The 27,560-nt window shown below is 39.9% G+C and overlaps 1 protein-coding gene across 1 annotated transcript; it reads left to right on the top strand.

Annotated features, from left to right (window-relative positions):
• wnt10a.L (Wnt family member 10A L homeolog) lies at window positions 1–27,560 on the top strand. The gene is given in 4 exon segments (NM_001098716.1): window positions 1–153; window positions 11,348–11,610; window positions 16,132–16,505; window positions 26,918–27,560. Coding segments are annotated over 4 exon segments (1,170 nt in total). The 5' UTR covers window positions 1–88; the 3' UTR covers window positions 27,386–27,560.

Raw genomic sequence — 27,560 nt, 5'->3', positions numbered from 1 at the left:
CTTGTGTCCAAGGGTCATGCATCAATGAGACCAAACACCAGCAGAGAGAAGGCTAAAGGAAAACCCCAGATCAACTGCAGAAGGCAACATGGCAAGGTGGCTACTAACCCAGGTCATTGTCACATTGGTGGGACTGCTGCTCATCATACGAAGGTAATATGACCATGTGTGCATGTGCTGTGCAACAACTGTACATCCAAACTACATAACCCAGAATCCTTGGCTATCTCTAATACTAATAGTTTAGACACAAGCCTGGTTCTCATGATCACACTATATGTAGGTATAGGCAACTTGTGGCTCTCCACATGTGATAAACCACAACTCTAAACACCCTGTGTGTGCCAAAGGTTGCTGGAATGTGTAGGTGTGGAATATATATGCTGTTAAAATGTATGTTTTTGTTTTGTTTGTTTTTTTAAACGTTGGATATTTCATATATGCCCAATGTGTTAAAGAATACTATGACATATTTATTTTAAGAGCCTAGAAAATAAGGAGACCTCCCCATACAATTCTACCCACCCAAAGGCTGCCCTGGCCATCATTTGCCAGTACCACAGTTACTATCTATTGTTGACAAAGTTCTGTATTTCTTTTTTACTTAGGATATAAAGACAGGTCCCTGGCATTCATAGGGTTAATCATGGGGTGTTCTGTTCTTCCCATCACATATAACAATGTAATCCTTTAAATAACAAAATACTATTGAGGTAAAAACTATCTTAGTTTATATAACTGTGTTTGCCATCACTGAGCCCCTTCACCGTTTCAGATATCAGCCTATGGCTTTAAAACTCCTACCCCAGGATTGCTAAAGGTTCAAATATGTCAAGTATCCGCTCTTGAATTATACCCGTTAAAGAGTTGAATCACTGTACTTTGCACCTTAGGGCTTGTTCACACCAAGAAAACTGTATAGAACTGAATCACAGAGATACAAATATGCCAGAGTTATATATTTAATTAATTAATGAAAGAAAGTGGCAAGACATTGGCAGCACAATATATAAGGGTGATGATGAGCACAATTGACAGAGTAAGGGCTTTGATAGTCCATAACCTTCTACAAACATCTACACTTGCTGTGCATACACCTGTCTGAAACCTGTATGGTGACTGCTGTATGCTGATTATTGGTTTCAGAAGAAAGCCCCATCCAATATAACTCCCCAAAAAGAAACTGCCCAGAATAAAGCAATGGGAGTTTCAAAGCCAACCTAGGTCAGGTGTAATGCAGAAAATCCAGTCACACAGGGAACCATGTCAATTAGGGAGGGCAATAAATCTGTCAGCTTGGGCTCTTAAAGAGATGCAACAGGGCTATTAGGCAGGGCTACTAGCACTATACGCCTTTTTATGGCACACAGGTGCTTCATTTTCTAGATTTTTTTTACTAATTAGACTTAAAGGGGAATATTGCTCTTGCAAATAACATTTTGAGAAAACATCTCTCTGCAGAATTAGAAGTAAAAATTTGCTGCGGGTGTCAAAGTTGTGGTTCTCTAGGTGCTGGGAATTACAACCCAATGGCAAATTCACAAGATTTACAGAGGAAGAGGATTCTGGGAGTTGCAGCTTTATGGGCCACTTGCACGTGGTATTTTGTTAAAAATAGTATTATGAGTTAAAAAACATGTTTCCTCTCATGATAATGCTGGCATGCGTTACACAACCTTCACCCAAGTTCAGACCTATCCAATCAGATCTGATTTCCTTTGCTTCCAAACTGAAGCCGATGCACATTCAGGGACACAGTTGTGGGGCAGAGCACTAACTGGGCACTGCTGTTGCTTAAATACATAACCTGTTGTGTACTTCATGAGAAAGGCCTAAAGCTTTAGTTTAGTATAGGGCATCAAGATTTTCAAAAGCAGCCCTGCGCACATGCTACCTGCAACTTCCAGTTTATGATGATCATATTCATAATTTTTACCCAAACACTAGTTCTACTAAAGCAGATGTAGGAAACCCAGAGTTCTCCAGCACCTAAACCACAGCTCCCAGCATTGCAATATGTGACATATTTCAAAGAGCTGGCTGTGGCACAAAATGGGCTTATGTTATTACCATGAACGGCTCATGTATTACCATGAACGGTAATACAGCTGCGCCCCCTTTTTATGCAGAGCTGCTGGGAGAGAAAAAAGTCATATTTTGCTTCAGTGTTTTCAATGTTCATGTAATACCCTATGTACATTGAGGGTGTCCAACCTGCAGCCTCCAACCTTTGTTAAAATGCAGCTCCCAAAAACTCATTGAGAATACTGGAAGTTGCATTGCAGCAACACCTGGGGGCTGCAGGTAGAACATCCCTGCTTAGAACATTAGGGACCCTAGCCTTGTTACATTTCTAAGGGTTCACTTTTCTCTAACATCTAACTCTTGCTGAGAATATAGATGGTAGCTAAGAAATGCAAACTTCCAGTGAGCTCTCAGCAAAGCAGGGAGCACGGCAGTTATAAAGGATTTTTTTTGTAAAGCTTGCTTATGCATTGTGAAAACATAATGATTTATAGGATACCAAGAGCAAAACCTCAGCACAGAAACTCAAGCATCTCAGTCCATTTCTCATAGCCACAAAACTACAAGAGGCCCAGATTCTTCACCCATGTTGTAAATGAGGAGACTTGTATGCGCCAAAAGCAAAGTGGACTTTTTAGGGGATCGTTTTTTTTAATACAAGTAAGGGATCAGTTATCCAGAAACCCGTTATCCAGAAAGCTCAAATTACGGGATGGCCATCTCCCATAGACTCCGTTTTGTCTAAATTTTAAAAAATGATTTCTTTTTTATCTGTAATAATAAAATAGTACCTTGTACTTGCTCCAAACTAAGATACAATTAATCCTTACTGGAAGCAAAACCTGTCTGTTGGGGTTATTTAATGATTAAATGATTTTCTAGTAGACTTAAGGTATAAAGATCCAAATTACAGAGATCCATTACTGGGAAAACCCAGGTCCCGAGCATCCTGGATAACAGGTCCCATACCAGTAGATATTTTCAGTGAACCATCAATGCAGAAGGTATGCAGCCTTCAATGCCAGAAGGGTATCATCTACTTGGACAAAAAGGTTGAACTTCAATAACGTCTTTTTTTTAATCTAAACTTACTATGTTATTCTGTATGTATAGTCACTGGGGCATTATTTGGGCTGGGGGCATATGTTGCAGCAAGTCCATTTGGAACCACCAGATACACTCGTACATGCAGAGCCTGAGGAAACCACATTAAGTTTTGTTCTGTAGGTGCTGGAATACAAGAAGGTTAGTTGGCCGCAATAAATCTTCACTGCAGTGCGCAACTAATCTTCTGCAAATGCTGGTGTGTCACTATGTGATGCACTACGTGACTAATCTCTTTGTGTGCCAGCACCATGAGGCTAGGGCCAGACGGGGCAGAAATCAGCTTGCTGAAATCGGTGCAGATACACAAGACTTTGCTTTTCGATCTGAAATTGGCCAAGTCTGTCCGATCCAGAGCCGAAACAAGGCTTCCGGACATGAGCAGACAAGATTCGGCTAGCGGTCAGGGGCTGACATCAGCCTGCAGATTTCAGTAGACTGATTTCTGCCCCATCAGGCCCTAATCTAAAGGAGGCCATGATGTGCAGACAAAACACCTTATTCGACCAAACAAATGAATACCATACACAGTACGGTCCACCTACATATTGTTCTGTTTGTACAGGACAGAACAGTCACATGATCGAAAGAGCAGGAAGCAAAGAGGAGCTACGACGTATCACGGAAAAAGCTGATATTGTGCATAAACAGAGTAGATTTTTAAAAATGCCTCATACCAAATCTGACCAATATACAAAGTACATGGGTATCAAGCTGGATTCGTAGGCGGACAAACACTTACTGAAAATTGTACATAACTTTCTTTTGTATGATATCATCTGTACAAGTATGGGCATATTAAAGGTGGTTTCTAGTTTTCCTCGCTGGGTAGTCCATTCGGGGTGGTTGCAGAGCCCCCGAGGGAAGCCCACCATGCTGTGCAGAGCCTGTAGCGGCAGATGTAGATTTTACTGCACTGGCCTGATTAACCCATGCCCTTTTCTCATTAAAATCCCACGACCCCTGAGGGTAATTGCCCCTCTGCTCTCCAGTCTGACTGGTCCCAATTTTTGTATCTGCCCTTCCCTTTGGCATTATTTATTGCCCTTCTATAAAGAAACCCGTAATTCTGTCCCCTTGCAGTAAGGTGTATTCTGGAATTCCAACTACATGCCAAGAGGCCCATGAACTGGAATGACCCGCAGAATGCATCTCTGTGCATGGGCTGCACTAATATAGGCCACGCTCAGGCAAACCAGGGGACTCCAGCTGTTGCAGAACTACAGTTCTCAGAAGATATTTTGGCCTACGCTAAGAACGCTAAGAGCTGTAATTCAGCTAAAGGCCTACCCACTTTATGAATTTTTGGGATTTACATAAGCCTTGGGTATAAATTAGTTAGTTGCAACTGTGATATGTCATTATATTATTGCTTGAAGTACTCCCCATCTCCCAGTCCTATGTGTGTATATATATATATATATATATATATATATATATATATATATATATATATATATATATATATATATATATATATATATATATATATATATATATATATATACATACATATATATATATATATATATATATACATACATACACTTGCTGAGAGAAATGATATGGCATCTACTCATATATACATAGATGCAAATATACAGAGAAAGAATGTTATTGACAACTAGCTCTATCCTCATACTGTACTGTTTAATGAATCAATATAGCATCTCCCACCCCTATATATAAATACAAATAAACAGAGAAAGAGCTTTTATACACACAGTGTGTTATAACTCTATGATGTTTAAAGGCATGTCTGAATAATATAAGCCTTAACTGAAAACAAGTTACATTTTCCCTTTACAAAATTGACCATATCTGTATGAGAGTTAAAAGAGTTAAACAAGTGCTTGCACCTCAGTAATTGTTTGAATGGCAGCAAGAAAGTTTACGAGGTCACGGGATATAAATTGGTTAACAGAAAGGTCACCCAGAGAGTGCTAGGCATCAAGCCCTTGCCCACTTCAAAGATAAGCACCTGATTTCCAGTTCACTCCCTCTCCTTTCATCACCCACACGAAGGCCACACTTTAGCCCCTTCATGAGTAAGTGTAGGGAATGGTAATTAGAAAGGGGAACTCATGGCCCCATGCAAAGAGGCTGCGGAAAAACTCAACGTAAATAAAGCATGTCAGAAATAAATTGAGCGGAGGAAGCGCATCATGGATTGGGCTTTGATCAGAGAATCACAGGACGTAAAGGGATCACCGGCTATTTTTGGCTGGACTCTTGTTTCATGTGATGGGCTATGGCCTCCCTTTGATCTCAAGCCCATGAATACAATAAAACAATGTGTCAACGGAAGTTGCCATCTTGCTCTGCACTGGTAGAACATGCATTCTTAAACAAGGGAAAAAAAACATTGCAGACTACCACATTTAATATCGATACATAGATTAAACTCCAAAAATGTCACATTAGCACCTCACACCATATTTTTTAAAGGGGAAGCAAACCCTAAAAAATAAAAGTAAGTATAGCCAAAGTGCCCTACTGAGCACTTTTACAGTTTTATTCCCTTAGGGCAGTGGAACATGACATAATTTGTTGTCCGTAATTTAGAGGCGGCTGTGGGCTTCCTCCGGAGGTAACTTCGGTCGATTTAGATGGACATACCGCAAGCAATTGCTATTACCAGCAATGAAGAGGCATTTTTGGGAGATTTGTCACCCTAAGCCGCGTCTAAACAATCGCAGGCAACAAATCTAGCAGTGTGCCACTGCCCTTAAAAACCTTTTCCTCCTGCAGTATAGCTGACACTTCACTGAACTTCCTTATTGTTCAACATGTGTGCGGGTTTCCGTAGGGATGCAACAGTTACCTATAGCCCAGCACAGAACTTGTAGCTCTGAGTATAGTGCCCTGTCAGCAATCCAATTTGAATACGATACATTCAGGACCAGAACTACAGCTGGAAAAAGGAGGCAGCTGCCTAGGGCGCTCAAATATAGGGGGCACAGTTAGCGAAGCCTCTTCTGCTTACCCCAATAGCTCCTAGTTTATATATATATAATGTCAATGAACCGGCACACCCATGTATAAATAATTCACTTCTTTATTATTATACCATAATCCAATGTTTCGGTCCTCGTTGGGAACTTTTTCATGGATTCATTGACATTCGTGGATATATACATAATCTAACCGATCACCCCTTTACACACTTTGGCCTTGGAGTGCGGATACTCACTGGACTGAGATAATAATAGAATGCTGATGCACACCAGGATTTTTCTTTAAAAATTGCTTACTGTTTCTTTAAAAATTGCTTACTGTATTTGATCCACGTTTCAGTCCACGTCTGGGACCTTAATAAAGGTCCCAGACGTGGACCGAAAAGGCGATCAAATAAAGTAAGCAATTTTTAAAGAAAAATCCTGGTGTGCATCAGCATTCTATTATATATATATATATATCCTTGATAAAAATCCTTCCTCATTTTATATATACATAATTATATATATATATATATTATATATATCACAGTCCAATGAGTATCCACACTCCAAGGCACACTGTTAAGGCTTGTATAGCTGGGGTGCAAGGTTTAAGATATATATAACACAATATTCAAGAGAACCAGCACTCCCATATATAAAAAAAACAATTCTCTTTTATTTCCGTTGCATCAGTATCCAACGTTTCAGTCCCTGCTGGGACCTTTCTTTATATATGGGAGTGCTGGTTCTCTTGAATATTATGTTTTATATATATATATATATATATATATATATATATATATATATATATATATATATATATATATATATAATAAATTTGCTCAGCTGTGTGCTCTATGTAGGGCAAGAGCGAGGTGTTCGTGTATATACTGCCACAAATATCAGGAACTTTATGAGTTGGTCTGGCTCTGAAACATTTCTTGGCTAACCTATTTATGAAGCTGACCTGTCCCAATGAAAAAAAAAGCAGGGACACCTTACACACAGAGAAGCCTTCTGCATTTTAACCCCTGAGCCGCCACATTGGTGCCGGAACTGTAGCAGTGGTTGTGCATCAGGAGGAAGAAATACATTTGCAACATTTTTTCATGACAGCATTTCAGGCATATTTATTTATATTCAGGGGGTTTCCATCCCTTTTAAAAAGAGCTAACATGGGAAATCGGAGCTTCAATCTTATTTTTCTTTTGGTTTCACACCAAACATTGCTCTTGCTTGCTAGGGAATCTTATTTCAAGGAAGTCAATTCAAAACGCGCTCCTGTCCCTTCCTTGCTTCCATTGGTAGTGTCATTGTCAGACATGCTCGAAAGAAAAAATTAAGTCCAGCCATAGCCCCAAGCAGTCTCTTTACCTCAGATCCAGGCACGCTGCACTCTAGTAAGCTAAACAATGGAGAGGTATGCTCACTGAAAAAAGGGGGAAAGTGTGAATATATGCATAAAAAATATAATAAAAAACTCACACAACCAGAGTCACTGCGCTCCATAGCAAAATCATTTTAGGCCCACTTAAGTAGTTTCAATATATATTTTACAATAAATGATTTTAAATCATGTATCAGTCAATGTCCCACTGGGCCCCTGAGCAGTTGCAGGGTCTGCTTCCTCTATGGTTACACCCCTAACTGGCACCATATGTCTGGCTAGTACAAGATTTGGGTTACAGTTACAGGATTCATTTTATCATGGAACATTTTTAGACTACATGCTTTAATTTGAGGTCTCCAGAGGCATTCAATAATGCTAAATTATTTCATATACAAGTTTCAATAACCCATGACATAAAAAAACTAATTTTAACAGATGACACTGATAATAACTGTTTTTTGATTGAAGCAATAACAGCTATTTTGGTTTCCATTTGAATGAAATCATTGAAATATGCATGCAAATGCATTACTGAGTGATAGGCAATTTGAGTGCTTCAGCATTCCCGGTATTGTCTACAGCAGGGTATTTTCTAGTGTTTAGTAGCCACAACAAAATGCTGAGCTACATATAGCACTGTGTCATTTCCCTTAAAAACACTACTGTTTTATGGGAAGGCAATCTCCCATTGACTTCATTTTAATCAAGTAATTAACATTTTTCAAAATGATTTCCTTTTTCTCTGTAGTAATAAAATAATACCTTGTACTTGATCCCAACTGATAATCCTTATTGGAAGCAAAACAATTCTACAACCCCTAATCTGAAAACCCTAGGTCCTGAGCATTCTGGATAACCGGTCCCATACCTGTACCCTGATGGCTCAAACAATGGTGAGCAATGCCCCGCGTGAGCCAACGCACTACATTTCAATTTACTATTAAGTCAGACATCAGTCGTGTTTCAACAACTTCAGATATCATAAATAAAAAGTGGCAGCTGGATACTCCTTATATTTTACAAAAGGTTTGTGACAAGACAATGGTATCTTTGTACAATAACACAGGCATCAGCTACTATGTTGCCCAGTTGTGCAATAACAACACTGGGAGAAACAAATCTTTATTTTAACTGGCGCAATACACAACTACAGGAGTAACGCACCTAAGGGCTTTTTGTAGATAAAAGCCCCAAAATATCTCTGTAAAATGTCAGGCAGTGCTGCATAATTGATGCTTATTTTTTTTAAACATTCCACAAGCCTTGTTACCTGAGAGGCCCAGCACTGACATGAAAAGTACACTGCCACCTCGCAACTATACAGGGAGGGTATAATGCAGCTCAAATTGGGAGCAGACATGAAAATGGCACCTTAATGGACATGTAAACCCTACATTTTCCTACATGTATATAAGTTGGGCACATCTGCCTCATCCAAATAGCATGGTTTGTATTACGTACATCTCCTCTGTTCACCAGCACTGTCACATTTCCAAAAACAAATAGCAGCTTTTACCCTCTGACACATCATCAGGGACCATCTGCAAACAGTATATGTGCACTGTAAGGTTCATGCAATGAAGAATGCAGGCTTACCCAGGCAGAACTTACTTTATAAAAAGTCCTCCTCAAGAATTAGCACTTCCAACTAGGGAATCCTTCTGCCTGGCCGAACTGAATCCGAATCCTAATTTGCATATGCAAATTAGGGGTGGGGAGGGAAATTGCGTGATTTTTTGTCACAAAACAAGGAAGTAAAAAATGTTTTCCCCTTCCCACCCCTAATTTGCATATGCAAATTAGGATTTGGTTCGGTATTCGGCCAAATCTTTTTGATGGATTCGGGGGTTCGGGCCGACTCCAAAATAGTGGATTTGATGCATCCCTACTTCCAACCAACGTACGCTGTCCACACATTAACATTAGCGATTTACTCAAGGTAACCCCCAGTCACTATAACCATGCTGAAACGTTTGAATAAAGGTTCAGTTTCACCCACAATAGATGTCCACAGGTCTCTCAATCAAAACTGGGCTATTGGCACAGCTTTCCATTGGCACTCAACACCATATACTGCTGTAATCTACATTCACACAGCCTCCTTCTCAGTATGGCCTCTTCTCCTTACACAACATGCATTCCACAGTGGGACACATATGTGATACACTTTATGAAAATATTATAAAGTTCAACTGTTTGCTAAGCATGTTGCTCGACACTGAGCTTCCTTAGGCACGCATCTTATTAATACACACATCAAGAGATTTGTACTATACTCCGCACGTAATTATAAGGGCACAATATAACGGAAAGGTATTTTGGTAAGTCCACTGCCATATTTAATGAGAACTAAGGATTGCTGCAGTCTGAGTAATATCTTGTTCTACTTCAAAAGGAGAATATATTGGTTATCTGCACTTTTAAAGGGGACCCGTCACATAGACATAAAAAGCTGTATAATAAAAGCCTTTTTTCAAATTAAACATGAAACCCAAATCCTTTTTTCCATTAAAACATCCATACCTGTTATAAACTTGTTTAAAAGTCTCAGCTGTCAATCACATGTTGCTTGCCCCTCGGCATAGAGGTGGGCGAGTCGATTACTTTCACTTTCAATTCTTCACTTTCGATTCTGCTCTTTCTAGATATCACTGCCCTCCTCACATTCCCCCCTCCCTCCTCACCATCTAATTATGTAGCCAGTGCATAGGGATGAGCTTCGTGTGCCCTATTCTGACACATAAGATTTTGGCATGATGCAAAACCTCCCTTAATAACAGTGTCCACAAAATGGCGCCTGTCTGCTTGATGTGATTGTGAATTCCAATGCTTAGAGAAACAAAATTTAAATAATTTATATAGTGCAAGTGGAGTTTATTTTTGACTAACATCATAAAATAGGATTTGGATTTTTTTCTTAGGGTGGCAGGTCCCTTTTAAGACTTTTTTAAGCCTATATATTTATCTATTTATATAAGTATGTGAAATCTTGATGATACTTATAAAATATCATAAACTGATTTTTCCGCTTGCCTGTATATTCTCAATAAAAGTGTTTTGCCCAAGCCATTCAATTTGTGTCATGTGATAAAACTGAACCAGTGAGGTCAATAAACACCTACAAAATCTGGAACTTGTGCGAATTGATAACCCATCTGCATACCCATCATTTAATCTGAATGTGCCAGTTTATCAGTTTATCAGTTTATCTCGCTTTGAATGATTTTGAACCTCACAGCCGCGTTTCTAGACCTGGGATAACAGTTTAAATTACGTTGTTATGCTTTGATAGAATTTGATGAGTTAGTTAGCTTATGGAAGCGTGACTGATGGGGAGATAACAGGTACGACAGCAGGGAGCCCGATGGAATGAGTATGTTCACGGTCATAGTTTACTTATAAGGCATAGGTGTAATATACATTAATGCACAGCTTCTCCTGGCTTAAGGCCCTTACACTTGAAATGCATGCTGAAGGTGTCAAAACATATATATTGCATTTATATGCTGATTTTTAAATAGAAATAAGTGCCTTTTTGTGAGTTTAACATGCATTTTTCTATGCCCCTAAGGTAGCTATACATAAGTAGACAGCGGCTGTCAATTCAGCTACAGTGGCCCATATATTTGCCCAAAACTGACAACCTCCTGATTGATAGATGAAGACTCAAACAGATATTGACTGGACAGGGTGGAGATTCCCATTGCCTGAAGAGGACCAGTAATCCCTGATGTGTCCGAATTCCTCTTCCTAATTTCTAAAGTGCAGACATATACTGCAGTTCTTTACAGAGACAGGGGTGGATCCTGACTCCTCTGCCACATAAGGTGGCTTTCCTTCTTATTCTTGTTTCCTGCAAATAACTCTCCATGTTTCTCCTCTTTAGGTCACTGACAAATGAAATTCTAGGGCTGAAAATCCCTCCAGAGCCAGTCCTAAATGCCAACACTGTGTGCCTGACTGTACCAGGCCTCACCCGTCGCCAGATGGAAGTCTGCATGCGCCACCCAGATGTTGCAGCCTCTGCCATCCAGGGAATCCAGATTGCTATCCACGAGTGCCAATACCAGTTCCAAGATCACCGATGGAATTGCTCCAGCCTAGAGACAAAGAATAAGATACCATATGACAGCGCAGTTTTCAGCCGAGGTGAGTTGACATGGGTTAGTCAGAAACACGGGTTTTATTCCAAAAATGTGACTTTAAAAGGGTTGTACACTTTTAACCTTTATTTTTTAGGGGCAAGATTGTGTCAGAGGGTAGGGCTATGATGCCACAGGTGATTGGCTGACTGCAACGTCAATCAGTACAAAATCTTGTCCAGACTTTAGACTTCTGAAATTCAGGCAGGCGGTTTTGACCCCACAGCCAGTGTGAAAACCAGACAGTGGCAACCCTAATACTAAGAGGTCTTTATTTTCGTACATTTTCTAAAATTAGCTTTTTGTTCATGAGCTCTCCAGTTTGGAATATTAGCAGCTTTCTGGTTGCTAGGATTACATTTACCCTAACAACCAGGAATGGTTTGAATGACCGACTGGAAGATGAATAGGCGAAGCCCTGAATATAATGAGTAATAATAAGTAATAATAAGCAACAATAAGGGAAAGGCCCCCACTCATCCCAGAACCTCCCTAATCTGGTTCGCAACAGTTAGTGATTTTGGTTTTGCTCACCTGCTAATACTGAGCCACAGTTCCCAGCATTCTCAGTAGTAGTAGTTATCGTAAACAAAGGCTGGTGAGAACTCTGCAGATTACTCATTTACTGCATAGAGCAGAAATATTTTAGGAGAATTTTCCAAACGTGTTTGGAATGCCTGACGAAATCTGCTCCTAAACAGATGCCAGCACCAAAGGTGTTATTTCCTGGGTGTCCTCCCAAATCATAAATCACATCCCAAAATTAGGCCAACATCTGCACTCTTCCTGCCAAGTCTGTGATTTAAAGACAAGTCAATTTTTTCTTAACAACTGTAAATTACATTTATTTTACAAGGTGCTATCTAGCAATTTCCAGGCCTGCAGAAGTTTGCCCTTTTTATGACTCCCAGAAGCCTAGGCAGCTCCCAAGAGCAACTGACTGTTCACCCCATTTTTATCATCAAACTTAGAATCAAATAAGCAAGGGACTAGAACTATTTAGCCATGTTTGTGGTCCACATTGGCCTTCACATGTTGACTGAAGACCTGCAGCTTGGACAACACTTTGTTCTAAGGGGACACATAAAGTGCAGGGTCTCTGGCAGATGCCCCTTTTTGGACCCCTATAAGACAATTCTTCCAAGAGCAATGGCAATTCTGTTGAAAGTATAGCCAATGTGTGTCCATAGAGGGTAAAATGCCTGCCTAGGGATCATCAGGCATCCTATAAAAATAAAAGATTTGCAATTAAACAATTACTTTTACTGGGTGCTGTCACCACATAAGCACATAATTACTCCTTTTAAAATATCTTAATATAAGGTTTAATATGCAGTTATATTCAAAAAGCTCAGCTTTCACGTACACATCCAAATTTTATAAGTTTGGTGTTCTTGTTTGCTTTATCACAGCTAAGGTTTCTTATCTATCCCACTCTTGATAACTATATCTGACAAAGGCATCACCAATATATTAGACTAGACAAAGAACAACTGATTCTGCTATGTGTCTGATGAGAGTAGAACTCTAATTCTAAGTGCAATCCTAGTGTTGCTGATAAAATGCAACATAAGACTGGACCTGGGGCTTTGTGGAGTTCTTATTCCAGTACTCGCCAGCAACAATGTGGTGATGAAGAAATAAGGAGAGTCAGAGGGGAGCCCAGAGGTGTTAACTGGGGCACTGTTTGGCTTTAACAGCTTGCGAACACTTAAGCAAAGTCAGATAATTGTGTTTCTCAGGCTAATGGCTTTTGTGGTCTCAAGGGGAAAAAATGTGCCCTGTGTCTCTGTGCCACAAATTGGCACAAAGTGCGTGTCCGGGGTCATCAACCCTAATCTGAACTGACAAGACCTTCTTAATATTTCATCCTGTTTTCCCACATTTTGCTATCAGCCCAGCCATGCGTCCACCTTGCTGTAAATTATTTGTTGGTCTGATATTTTTATCGATTGTGAGACCACAGGAATGTAAGGAATAATCTGCTTGATATCCTTTAACAGAAGCTGCATTTATATTTGTGATGACTGTCCTGCAGCCATAATACTCCTGTCAGGCACCACTAGTTTTTAACACGCATACATACACACATGCATGCACAGACTGCTTCTGATCTTGGCAATTAGCAGGGTAGGAAGAAATTAAGTCACTATTCTCCTTAGAAGAAACTGCTGCTGCCCTGTGGTGATAAACAACTGCAATCAAAATTAACTTATCCACCTGTCAGATGGAATTGACAGACAAAACATTTTGTGACACTGCTTTTCATGTATGATGTACATACCTTAGAATTGCAAAATGGCTTATTAGTCTGCACCAGCACTCTAGTGCACCACCTGTCTTGATTTCTATTCCAATAAACTATAAGCATCCTGGTATCATTGTACAACTGTCAATCAAAATTGTTGACCTAGGTGCCCACACACAGGACAATGGTCAGACAATTTTCACACAGATGATCAATTTGCTTGAACAAGTCTTGCTAAATATAGTCAGGTGGAAGAAAATGTATCTGTGTTTAGAGGAGGTACATTATCCCTTATAATAAGGGGTACTCCAGTTCCCTGTATAACTCAGCCTGCAGCCTTATGTCTTTATATGGCCACAGAACCCCTCGGTAATGTCCAATATCCTTAAATAGAGGGGTACATTATACCTTATAATACATGAGTGGTACTCCGAGTTCCCTATAGCACACATTATTCTTTGCTACACACGAGTTTCCTATGTAAATTGCCCCATCAAGATTAGAATGCTGACTTTTCAGACTCTTTTATTCTACCAAAGGCCCTTTGTAACTAGCAGAACCACAGTGTACTTGCACTCCAGGAACGATAGAATAGATGGACACCAAGGAATACAGGAGATGTCAGTGTTGTTACTTCTCTCAGTTTTCCATACTTTATATGTGAATGTTTTTTTTTCACAAGCAAGATGTTGCCGAATGACTTAGAAGAATTACAAACAAGTTGGGATATGTGAGCGACTGTGCCTTGCGCTTGCTTTTAAGCGGAAGGGCAGGTTCATTTCTAGTTTAACTGCAAAAATCAGGGGTGGGTTAGTAAAGGGGGGTGGGCAGAGTAAGGAAAGGGAGGTGGAGGGGTTATAGGGGAGACATGTTGGGGCCAGTATATTTTGGAGGCATTAGGAAGACAAACAGAGCCGCATTTTGCACAGGAAGGTTAGTAAACACTGAGTCGATAAATAGGATTAACGTAAAGAATTCATTCTAAAACAACTGCAGCAGTGAAAAAACAAATACCTGCTATACCCATTAGGTTGAGGGTTGCTTATAACCTCAAACACAAATTAGAGGGCAATCAAAGCCCAAGGATTGTATTAATTAATTAATTAATTAATTAATAGAATATTGCTATTTACTTATTTCTCCCAGTATGCCCGACCATTTTTCCAGAGGTTCGTACATGGTGCATCTTTAACACAGCCTGGGCTCTGCTTTTGTGCTGTAGTCTGCCTATGAGTGCATTGTTATTTATGTACACACTCACGGGTACCCTGCACTCTAGGGGGTGCGCCGAGCATGTCCACTGGAAATATAGGTGTTCCAGAGGAATACAGATATAAACGCTGTAAGTCTTTTCAATGCAGAATTAAACAGTAAATAGCAGAATTTACAAGCAATCTCAGTGTACTGACCTTAGGGAAGGGCAGAGCCTTCATTACACACAGGGTGGGATACTATACAACATATCTGTTACAATGGCAGTATCCAGAATATGCAGCATTTCCAGCAAATTATCATGGAATTCCTGAGGACAATACCCATACAATAAAGCAATGCCAGTAACTGAAGTTAGTGTTGATTTTATCTGGAATAATGATGCTTACTAATTTAGACAGCGTGATAGCATGTGATGGGTCTTCAAAGCTCAAAATATTCTGTACATTCTGGCATTCTCCTGTACTAAGTGGGAGATGTCAAATTCACAGCTCTTGTGCATAACTTCCAGCAATATCCATACAGTTATGTTGCTAGATTTTTAAAAAAGCTTTTCATTGAAAAATATGTATGATCTTAAATTTGTGTTTACCTTCCTTGATAAGTACAGGGCACAAGTATAGTTTGTTGTGTACAAGAACTTTCTTCTCAATTTTTATTTATACATATGTGGGAGAGCTGCTCCCGTTAAGACAGTACAGAATGAAGGTTTAATCTTTTGTGTGCAAAGTACTGTCTTTCTTTGTATATTTGTGTTTATGTGTATATGTGGAAGCTGCCGTATTCCTATCACTTGCTCCTTCTAAACTAGAATGCATCATTATTCCAGATAGAGTCAACACTAACTGCAGTCAGAGACAACTAGATTGCAGATGACTGGCCCCAATATAAGCAAGCAGAAGGTTAGCTCCCATCCTAAGACACTCTCCATATAAAACAATGACAATTCACAACATTCCACAATTCCATAATTACCTGTTTAGGTAATTAATATGGCAGATCCAACTCACGGGTATAAAAATGAGATGGAAAAAAATCCAATACTTCCTATTTCCTTTTCTTTACCAGGTTTTCGGGAGAGTGCCTATGTATATGCTATAGCCGCTGCAGGTGTGGTGCACGCTGTTTCCAATGCCTGTTCCATGGGCAAGCTGAAGTCATGCGGCTGTGATGAAAAGAGACGAGGAGATGAGGAGGCCTTTAAAGCGAAGCTGCACAGGCTGCAGCTTGAAGCTATGAACCGTGGCAAGGGCATGGTACATGGCGTAATGGAACACTTGCCTGCCGATCCCCCAGGACCCCAAGATTCCTGGGAATGGGGAGGTTGCAGTCCCGATGTGGAATATGGAGAACGTTTTTCCAAAGAATTCTTGGACTCTCGGGAGTTGTTCAGGGACATTCATGCCCGCATGAGGCTTCATAACAACAGAGTGGGAAGGCAGGTAAGAATTGGCTTTAACTAATCAGTGCAGGTTACAAAAGATCCTTGGGGTATATTTATCCAAAAGTGAAGTTAGAGATCATCACAGTCCGCTAGAGTGAAATACCACCTCTCTCCATTCATTTCTATGGGATTTTTAAAGGCGTATTTATCAAAGGGTGAAAATGAAAGTACACCCTTTTATAAATATGCCTTTAAAAATCCCATAGAAATGAAAGGAGAGAGGAGGTTTTTCACTCTAGTGGACTATGGTGATCTCTAACTTCACTTTTTGATAAATATACCCCATTGATTGAGACTGGAGGAGAAGAGATTTGACTTTATCAGTACAGCAAAAGTTTCTTTTCTTTAAGGCAGGAAGGTTAGTACATTTTTCAGCTGAGAACTGAATGCCTGGTGAATTATGTGATTTCACTGGAAGCCTTTCAATCAAGAAGGGACTCCTATCACTAAATAATCATTAGAAATGTGTTCAGGGTGTCAGAAAGAAACTTTGATCCCCCAATGAAGCTGAATGAGCCGCTGGCCTGTTGGTGGTTTTGCTTTCCTTACCGTACTTTGAAGAAGGTTGTGAGAGGGTTGGCCTTAATAAAACAACAACACAACAATGGTGTTTGCATGTATCTGCAAATTAGTTTTTTAAGGGCTTAAGCCTTTTAAAATTCTTTTTTTCAACAAAAGCTCAATGACTGTAGGCTGGATAGTTCTACTTTATATAAATCATTTTTGCCCAGGACCTCGCTGCCACAGGTGAGACTTGGTTTAAAGAACCAATAATTGCGTTGTGTAAAAATTGTTACTTTCATTACATGCATCAGGGATGCCAAATAGACTGCCTCTTGTTGGAATAAATCTCCCAGCATGTATGTGGGCTGGAATGTATAGATTGTTCTGTCTCTTTTACTCTGGGTGAAACAGGCAGTGCACAGGCAGTGTTTGTGTAACATAGTGTTTTTCCAGAGATGGGGGCTGATTATACTGATGGACTGTGGGAAAGTCAGAAGGGGAACGCTTCCTGTTGACAATGCCACATCCTCTTTACTTCTTTGAGATGTTATAGGACATCCATGATCATGCTGGAAGATAATCCAATAATGATCAGCATCCTATGGCTGGCGAAGGCATACAACAATAAAAAAGGGAAATAAAAAATATATAGTGTAGTATTTATGTTTAAACTTATATCACCATTTTGTAGCACAATTGTAAGTGCATTACTTTCATACTTTTTAGCCTTAGGGCATTGATCATTATTGGATAATCTGCTTTTGATACAACTGAGAGACTGTATAGAGATCGGCAGAAGGAAGAGGACAAAGTTTTGAGCTATCCCTATTGCAAATTGCATGTTGTTTATAAATCAAGCTGGAAGATAAGCTGCCACTGCTTTAAAACAAATAGCTGCATACATTTTTATTATAATTATTATTATCATAAACACACATTTATAAAGCACATATTTAATGCACAATATACATTAAACATACAAATACTGTTAGGAACAGGCCAGATCTTCTGTGGACAGCATGCAAATCCATATGGATCTAATAAACAGCTCATTAAAAACCCAGGACCACTTTTTCACACTTTTGGCTTTCCAACACCTTCTAACATCTGAATGTAGCTGAGAAGTATAAAAGGTTCCCAAACCATTGAGAGGATTATTATTTGCAGGCAGCCCATCCACTACAACACAAGCCATGAAAATGTTGTTCCAACTGATAGCAGATAATAATAGTGATGGGCGAATCTGTGCAGTTTTGCAAATCTCCCGAAAATGCCAGTAATAATTAAAATTGCCTATCGCAAAACCTACGCACTTTACCACTGGCGATTTTATTTATTGCCAGTGGAGAAAGATTTTCGGGGTATTTGCCGCCCACTGTAGTGCCAATTTATTGTGGGCAACAAATCTCCCCGTCGTCCATTACCCTAAGGGTGATGGCACACAGGGACACTGGCAACAAATCACCTGAAAAAGTATTTCCATTAAATACCAATTGCTGCAAGTAAAACTTAGTTCTCACTGCAATCCAGATCAACTACAGAAATTGCCTCCAGTCCTGTGTGCCATGGCCTTAATATAAGTGCTAACTTAACAGCAGACAATAACACTGTCTATAATACATGGCTTAGCTGTTCACTCTACAATACATGGTTCGGCTATTAAAGGAGATGTTAATCCCCCACACAAAAATATAATCAGTGAAGAGCCTCTTTGAAATATTTAAACATCTGCCACTCTGGTTGTTAAAAGGATAATGGTAAGGCTGCAGCATCCTTACATCCTTAATAACTCAGTATTCCTTCTCCTCCTCTATCCTACTCACCCACTCCCTCAGGAATTTACGTTGGCTGTTGGCCACTGAGCATGCTCAGTTCTTCTCAACCACACCCTCCAGACTAGCAGTCAATTAAGACATGGCATTGCTGGTTCCCATATAAACTCTGCTCAGAGTAACAGGAGACCAGGGGACAGATCAGAAAATCTGTTAACTCCCTAAAAAAAATCAGGGGAGTTGACAGCTCTGTGCTCATTGCAGATATAAATGTCCCTGATGATAAGAAGTTAAATGGCTGTTGCTTATAAGCTGCTGTTTGTTTTAGGAAAATGTGATAGCGCTAGCAAATAAAGGGACTATATGCAGAACAAATTATGCCATTTTGGTGGGGAAGATGTGCTGAACATATATACATGGTAGGAGAAGGTAGGCTTTACATGTCCTTTAAAGGAGAACTAAAGCTTAATAAAAGAACTAGGGCAGAAATATTGTACATTATATTTTAGGCTTCTATACCAGCCCAAGACAACCACAGTCATTTAGCAATAATGATCTGTGCCTCCAAATATGACTCTGAAGTTTCCAATCTTCTTTTCATAGAGTTGCTTTTTCTGTGTATTAAAAATAGCCAGTGCCAACTTGTTAGTTTATATACTGCATCTGTAAGCGATAGATTCAAAATTCCAATAATTTATAAAGTGCAAGTGCTCAAATGTTTACAGTCGCCGACTGGGTGTGGTTCAAAATGAATAATTTATGCAAGTGCTAGCATTATAAAATCACAAGGTAATTCATTAGCAAAATTAGTTTAAGGAAAAAGGAACCAGGACCGACATTCAAGGAAAATTAAGTAGGAGAAGGTAGGCTTTACATGTCCTTTAAAGAAGAACTAAAGCTTAATAAAAGAACTAGGGCCGAAATGGTGTACATTATATTTTAGGCTTCTATACCAGCCCAAGACAACCACAGTCATTTAGCAATAATGAAGTTTCCAATCTTCTTTTCTGCTGATTCACTGCACTTGCTCTGTGCTGCTGTCACTTACTGAGCTTATGGACCAACACACACACACAAGATACTAAATATAAATACGTTTTATCATATAAGGCTGAGGCTGATAAGTAACTAATTATTGGTACTTCACAACTCCTGTAGCATCAGCTTATATGACAGGCAACAACCCCTAAGCTTAGCTTCTCAACAGCTGCTCAAAGCACACTGAGCATGTGCGTGTCGCAGACAAAATCCAAGATGGGAAACGCCTGTGACATCTTTGAAGGCATGGATCATTATTAGTATAGAGATGCTGAACCTTAAAGCTTGTTCAATAAGTTCAATATATAAAAAAGGCATTTCAAGCTATAATCATTTTTAGTTCTCCTTTAACCCAACAGCCAGCAACAAGAAGTCTATTGAACATAGCTTAACTGTTGACTCACCAGCAGATAATAACATTGTATACAGTGCATGGCTTAGCTGTTGACTTGCCAGCAGATAATAAAATCATCTATATAATATGGAGTAGTTGTTGACTTAACAACAGATCATAACATTGTCTATTGGAATCTCTAATGACAGATGCTTTTCACTGACAAAGGGCATAATGTAAGACAGAGAAGCGCAAACTCAATAAAGTGATTGCATCACAGTCCTGCCTTGTGGATTCATTATTTGACACAAATTGGGTGTCTCTCATTCACAGAATTGTTATGTCTCACGAGCGGAAACCCTTGAGTTTATCTGATCTTGACCTTTCTACCCTCAGATAGTGATACATGGTGGGACATTCGCCCCCTCTTCCCCTATTCTCTGCTCACAACGCCTGCCCCAGCTCTGAATAGGGCGGGCCTATCTGAAAGTTTCTGATCTTTTCCTGTTAGAAGTATTGGATCTCATGGACTATGTTTGATGTTAATGATCCTCATCTATAATTATCTAAACCACCTGTAAGAACTACAGTTATAAATCACTGAAAGGCCCCAGCTGCAGGAACCAAAGAGCACTGTTCTGCATCTTTGCCCATGAAATGAGGGGTTAAATAAAGAGCCCTGGCGTGTAACATGATGCCAAGAGCCGTAGACACAAATTATAGTGACAAGCCAAATAGTAACTGTAAAAGTTAAGATTACTGGAACGTGCTGGCTATGAAAGTATCTGTGTACTAAGTCTCTCAACCACATAATACAATTGAAAAGAAACTTGTGCATAAGCATTACAGTTATAACCACTTCGAGGTTGGGGTACAGTTGTGGTCTCAAAAGATGTTATTAAAGGGGCCTAGTTATATGTACAGGTAGTCCTCGGGTTAAGCATGACATAGGTCTGTAGGTTCGTTCTTAAGTTGAATTTGTATGCAAGTTGAAACATATACAGTACATTTACTTAGACAGATGTTTGTCTTAACAAAGTATTTATTTTTACCTTTCTGTGCTCTGTAGTAGACAACACACACCAGAGGAGATTGGGCAGGTGCTTGATTAAAGTTAAATGCTAATAAAAGTCAAGCAAACCATAAAACATACCTCCCAACTGTCCCTTTTTCAGAGGTACAGCTCAACCCGCAGTCCCTCATTTGTGCTGGAAATAACAGTTTAGATAAGGAGAATTATTTTCAAACATTCATAACCTGCCAAATTTTGTAAAATGAACATGGTAATTAGGGGTGTGGCCACAGAAAGGGGTGTGGTCAGAAAATTTTGCTGCGCTAGGTGCAAAAAAATTTTTGTCCCTCTTTTTTACTTCCAAAATGTTGGGAGGTATGCATAGTATGTTACTGTAATAGCCCCCCCCCCCAGTATGTTAAGGTGGCCATACACAGGGAGATCCACTCGTTTGACGATGACAACAAACAAGCGGATCTCTTCCCGATATGCCCTCATTGAAGTATGCAATATCGGGGGCCCAATAATCGGATCAGAATGGAGGCCAAATGGGCGGTCAGATCACGTGACCACATCAACGAAATGATGCAGCCGCAATCCAATGGGATTTTCGAACCTGCATGATCGGCATCTGTCCGACTTTCGGCCAGATATCAATCGGGAAACACTGTCGGTGGATCTCTACACGCGCCGATAGGCTGCCAACTTGGTCTGTCAGCAGCTTTTATCTGCCCGTGTATGGGGGCCTTAAGTGTGAGTTGTATGTAAGTCGGGTGTATGTAATTTAAGGACTCCCTGTATTTGTATCACAGACAACACCTGAACTAGGATTTGTACAATATGGATTAGTGGTATTTCACCCTAAAGGGGTGGAAAGGGGTATTTCACCCTAAAATTAACTTTAGTATGATGATGAGAATCTGCAGTTGGTCTTCTTTTTTGTAGTGCTATGATTCTAGTTCATTCTCCCTTTATCAATTCCTTGATCAGTTTCTTGGTCTCTTACATGCTTGCCCTGTTAAACAATTACAGGTATGGGACCTGTTATCCAGAATGCTTGGGACCTTGGGTTTTCCGGATAACAGATCTTTCTGTAATTTTGATCTTCATACCTTAAATCTGCTAGAAAATCATATAAATACTAAATAAACCCAATAGGCTGGTTTTGCTTCCAATAAGGATTAACTCTGTCTTAGTTAGGGTCAAGTACAAGATACTGTTTTGTTATTACAGAGAAAAAGAAAATCATTTTTAAAAATTTGATTCATTTGGATAAGATAGAGTCTATGGGAGACAGCTATCCATAATTTTGATGATTCTGGATAACAGGTTTCCGGATAAAGGATCCAATACCTGTAATACTGATTTCGATAAGAACCACTAATCATGCCCATAGAAACCTATTGCCATAAGCAATTATAAAAAGTGGCTATACTTTTTTTTGTTAATCATGTGAAAATTGTTTACACAATCGGAGGTATAAGCTGATAGAGCCTGGACTCTGGGGGAAACAATACTATGGGAACATCAAGACAAGCATATAACTATTTTAAAGTTTACAGTACCCATTTTCCTTGGTGGTGGATCATCAAGGATAAAGAAAAACGTGTAACCACGGTCTGTTGAATGAAGGAGTGGGTTTTACGTGAGATTGAATATTATAGAGTGATCACACAGAGAGGTGGCAAATATATACAAAATATACTACACTATATTTTGGAACATTTGTTACTTTTTCTTGTTGTCTCTTCCTGGGCTTCCTTGTGAAGCGCCGTTTCACAGAATTTGGATTTGTATAGATTTATACCGGTTGGAGAACGGAATAGAAACGGCTACAGGACCGAACTTTTGGAATCCTTAAACTTTTCCTTTTTTCAGTAACTAGCACTGTATCAGTCATCATGGGAAATATATTGTTAGCTAAACAAACAATAGTCATATAGAGCGGAAAGTGTGATTGCCAAAGAGTCTATCCCAAATACCAGTCCATGACAAGATTTTGCCACGTTACACAAACTGTGGTTGGGAAAAAAGTAAACAATGTTCTTTGATGCTGTAAACAGCAGAATAAATCACTCAAGATGACAGGAGATGTTGGCTCCTTTGTGAAATAACAATGGATTCCTGCATACCTCGTGCAGTTACTTACGCCAAGGCTATTTATTTCAACCCTTTCAAGGAGCTTGAAATATTACAGTAGATCTCATACCCATTTTTACATTTGTGCAGTTCTATTTGTTATCATTACTTTATTTCAAGCCAGGGCAAACTAAACCCTATAGGGGATAGCTGGAAAGATGGCGCTTTATAAAAACTATTTTATGGAGACCAATAGAATGCCTAACCAGCAGCACATGCATAAAAAATTAAAATTACTGTACCAAAATAAAGCCTCAAGGTACAAACTAAGTTGTATCCCCAAAGCTGTTGGCTTTACCCAAACTGGATGACCAACTGGCCTTTCTTATGTAGTAGAAGTTCTCAGCATTTTCTCAGGGGACACATTTATTAGTTCATTAAACACACTCAGTATAATAATTAGCACTGATGAATTTTTCTGAAACAGATTTAGCAAATACAACATAATGAATAATACTTGTTTTTCATAATTACTTATAATCGTATAAACCATTTATAAAGCATAATTTCTGCTCATGGGGGTCTAAACACATTTGCACAACCAAACTTTACATAGGGGTTGCAGGAAAAAAACCAACTTATTTTAAAATATTTGAAAACTATTATCAAGGGTTAAGGTATGCTGGGAGCTGTTGTTCCCTTGCATTCTTAAAGCTATATTGCTCAATAAATATTTCAGTCCAGCTCTTTAGGGTTAGCGGCTTTATTAAAAGGCAAATTAATCACATCTCATTTGTGAGCATTTGACTCCACAGCTTTATTCCTTCAACTGGAGCTGAAAGTTATTACTATCACTGAATAGCAGTATGTCCTCACGCCTGATGTTTGATTACAGTATTATCAAGCCAAAACAACACAATTTCATACATATAACAGAAAGATGGCTGATATAATGCTGGGAAGAAGCATTATCATTGGTAGATATATTGGGATGCAGCGGAATTTTATGGAGGGTACTGCAAAACTGGTAGTAATCAAACAATGGTATTGCTTTCTTGGTTATTACTTTAAATGTGTACTTAAAGGGACAGTGTTTTAAAGTAATAACAATATAATGTAGTATTGCCCTCCACTGGTAAAATCAGTGTGTCTGCTATAGAAACACAACTATATATATAGTTGGGGGCAGCCATTCAAGCACATGATAAACAGCAGATAACAGATAAGTTTTGAAGAATTCCATTGTATACTACAGAGCTTATTTCTTATCTACTGTTTATCCTATTCTTTTTCTCCTTTTTCAGCTTTGAATGGCTGCCCCCATGGCTACACAGCAGCTTATTTATATAAACTTTATTTCTTAAGCAAACACACCAATTTTACCAGTGCAAGGCAACTGTACATTATATTATTTTAAAACACATTCCTTTTTTGGTGATACTGTACCTTTAAATTAGCTGTACACCAGGCAGACAACTAGTTGCCATATTAGTTATTGCATGGGGTTCAACACATCCTGCCTGCCTGGGATTAGCTATGTATCTACTGTGCAGGTTTAAGACCCCAGTGGGTCTACATAGGCCTTTATTGTGATTCAACTTTTTGACCTAGGAGTCAAATGTTACAATTGGCCTGGTGGCCAAATCTGGGTCAAATGTTAAAATTGGCCAGACCTGGGTGATAAATATGGCAAATATCCACTCAGTTGATAAGTTCATCTTATTAGCACCCATTGCAAGACTTTTTCAGATCAAGCATCCCTTAGCAGTACAACCCTTGGTCCGACTCCCTTCAGCTCAAACCAAGGTTACAGATATAGAAAAATATCAGCTTATCAGTCATTTAGTCATAGTTCCATCTAGGTAGGCTTTCATGTGTATATAAAAACAGGAACTTCCCCAACTCCTACCCTAACTGGTTATCAAGCTGAGGTCACCCTGCTACTTTTCCAAACCTCCAAGGAAGAAGGGGGAGATGCGAACCCACATTTTAAGAACCACTTTTACAGAGTACAAAGTAACACAAGAGTATACACATGCTCAAGCGTCTGCATGCTGGGTACATCAAAATCTTCATTTTACTTGTTCAATGGGGTGTACTCTCTGCATTGTGCAAGCCAAAAAATTCCTTTGTAAGAATAGCTATAATAGTGAATTATCATCAGACAGTCAAGGTCCACTGTGGGGAAATCCCTCCAGGGGTGTAGGAGGTTACAGTTCAGTATTTCATTCCCCAGACAGAATATTTCTTGTCAATTACATTTTATGGTTATGGAAAACTTGGCAGCCACTTAATTAATCCAGCCCAAAGCGACCTGTTTAATGCTTAGCTCCTGGTGACCTCTGACCCCCCTCCCTGCTCGACCTACCTCTGACCTCCACCCTCACCTTGGGAGCACATATGTCTTGTTAGGCTGTGCCCTGTCAAGGAAATTTTGGCTTTTCATCCCAATTTGCTTGGAGCATCTTTCCATAAATTTTCAAAGCCTCTCTTATGTACAAATACATGATGACAGATACCTGGCAACATTTAGAAAAACTCCCCCTATGGGCAGACTTGCTGAGAATAAGAGTCACTCTCCTAGCTTAGGAACACTGGCTCCCTCAGCTGTCACTCCAGCCCTAGACAAGTGCCATTTGGCTTTGGTTCCTATCATTGGTTTTCTTTGGATTTTGTTCCCCCAGGTGTAAAAGTATGGCACACCCATGTGTGCTTCCAACTATACACAAAGCACAGACAGTATTTTATTGTGACATTAACTCACAAGGCCAACAGCCATTTATCCAGCCAGTTGACCTAAATACCATATCAATACCATGGTTCTACTTCTTAACCCTAAGCCAATGCAACAGATCTATAAACTAGATTTCCTGGCAACTGCAGTATTCTCCCTGTCATGGCCAAGAACAGATATGAGATTTTACATGCCAGGATCCTTTGTAAGTGGGACTTTAAAGGCCACCCCAGACTTACTGGGTAGTTCGAATTATTAGTTTTATGGCTTTAGGAGCTTTTAGACCCTTAGAAGTGCATTGGCCATGACCCCATAAAGGGTGTTCTGCCCCTAAGGGTAAGGCCACACGAGGAGATTCAGGGAGATTTTGACGCCTGGCGACTAATCGCCTCGTCTTTTGAGCGACTATCTCCCTGAACTGCCTCAGCGTTTTTCCCCATAGGCTACAATGAAAAGTCGCCTGCGCTAATGCACACGCAGCGATGCGTTTTCAATAGTTGCCCAAAATTGCCTCAGTGAGGCAATTTCAGGAGACTATAGAAAACGCATCACCGTGTGTGCATTAGCGCAGGCGACTTTTCATTGTAGCCTATCGGGAAAAACGCTGAGGCAGTTCAGGGAGATAGTCGCTCAAAAGACGAGGCGATTAGTCGCCAGGCGTCAAAATCTCCCTGAATCTCCTCGTGTGGACTAGCCCTAAGGAAATGAAGCAGGAAGGGAAAAGTTCATGTGAATGACTGGAACAAATTTAAAGAGAGAATGTTAATGAGAACATAAGATAGCTGAGGTACCTCTGTCTATGGTTTTGCAGAGGGGTGACCCCAGTCTGTCACTGTCACTGCATCTCCCTTTGCTCTGATTTAACCCTGAGACATTTTGTTTCCCAAGTGGATTTGTACAGAGGAACTGACCACTTTTTCCTTTCTCTTCTTGCCAGGTTGTAACAGACAACATGAAGAGAAAGTGCAAGTGTCACGGCACGTCCGGGAGCTGCCAGCTGAAGACTTGTTGGCAGGTGACCCCTGAGTTTCGTATAATTGGCTCTCTGCTGAAGGACAGGTTCTATGGAGCAACGCTGATAAAGCCTCACAACAGAAACACTGGGCAGCTGGAGCAGGCTCCGGTCCCCTTCCGCAGGAGAGCCAGCATCAACGACTTGGTATACTTTGAGAAGTCGCCGGACTTCTGCGAGCAAGAACTAAATTTGGACTCAGCGGGCACCCAGGGACGGATATGTAACAAAACTAGCCCAGGCCTGGACAACTGTGAGAGCCTGTGCTGTGGACGGGGGCACAATATCCTGCGGCAAACACGCAGTGAGAGGTGCAACTGCAAGTTCCACTGGTGCTGCTATGTGGTTTGTGAGGAGTGTCGCATCACTGAGTGGGTTAGCGTCTGCAAATAAAAAAAAAAGAGAGGCTTACCTGTGCCGTGTCACTGCAACTTTCCCGCCACTAGTCTTGCTTCCGCCTACAATTCTGCTCTGGCAGTGCAGTGGGCAAATTACTACTTACAGCTGCAAAAGGGACTGCTGGAAAATGGTATCTCCTGAAACTGGATGTGTAAGCTGCTAACCTGAA

Source organism: Xenopus laevis, chromosome 9_10L (assembly GCF_017654675.1).
Source record: "Xenopus laevis strain J_2021 chromosome 9_10L, Xenopus_laevis_v10.1, whole genome shotgun sequence".
NCBI lineage: Eukaryota > Metazoa > Chordata > Amphibia > Anura > Pipidae > Xenopus > Xenopus laevis.
This window is presented reverse-complemented; position numbering and strand designations above follow the sequence as displayed.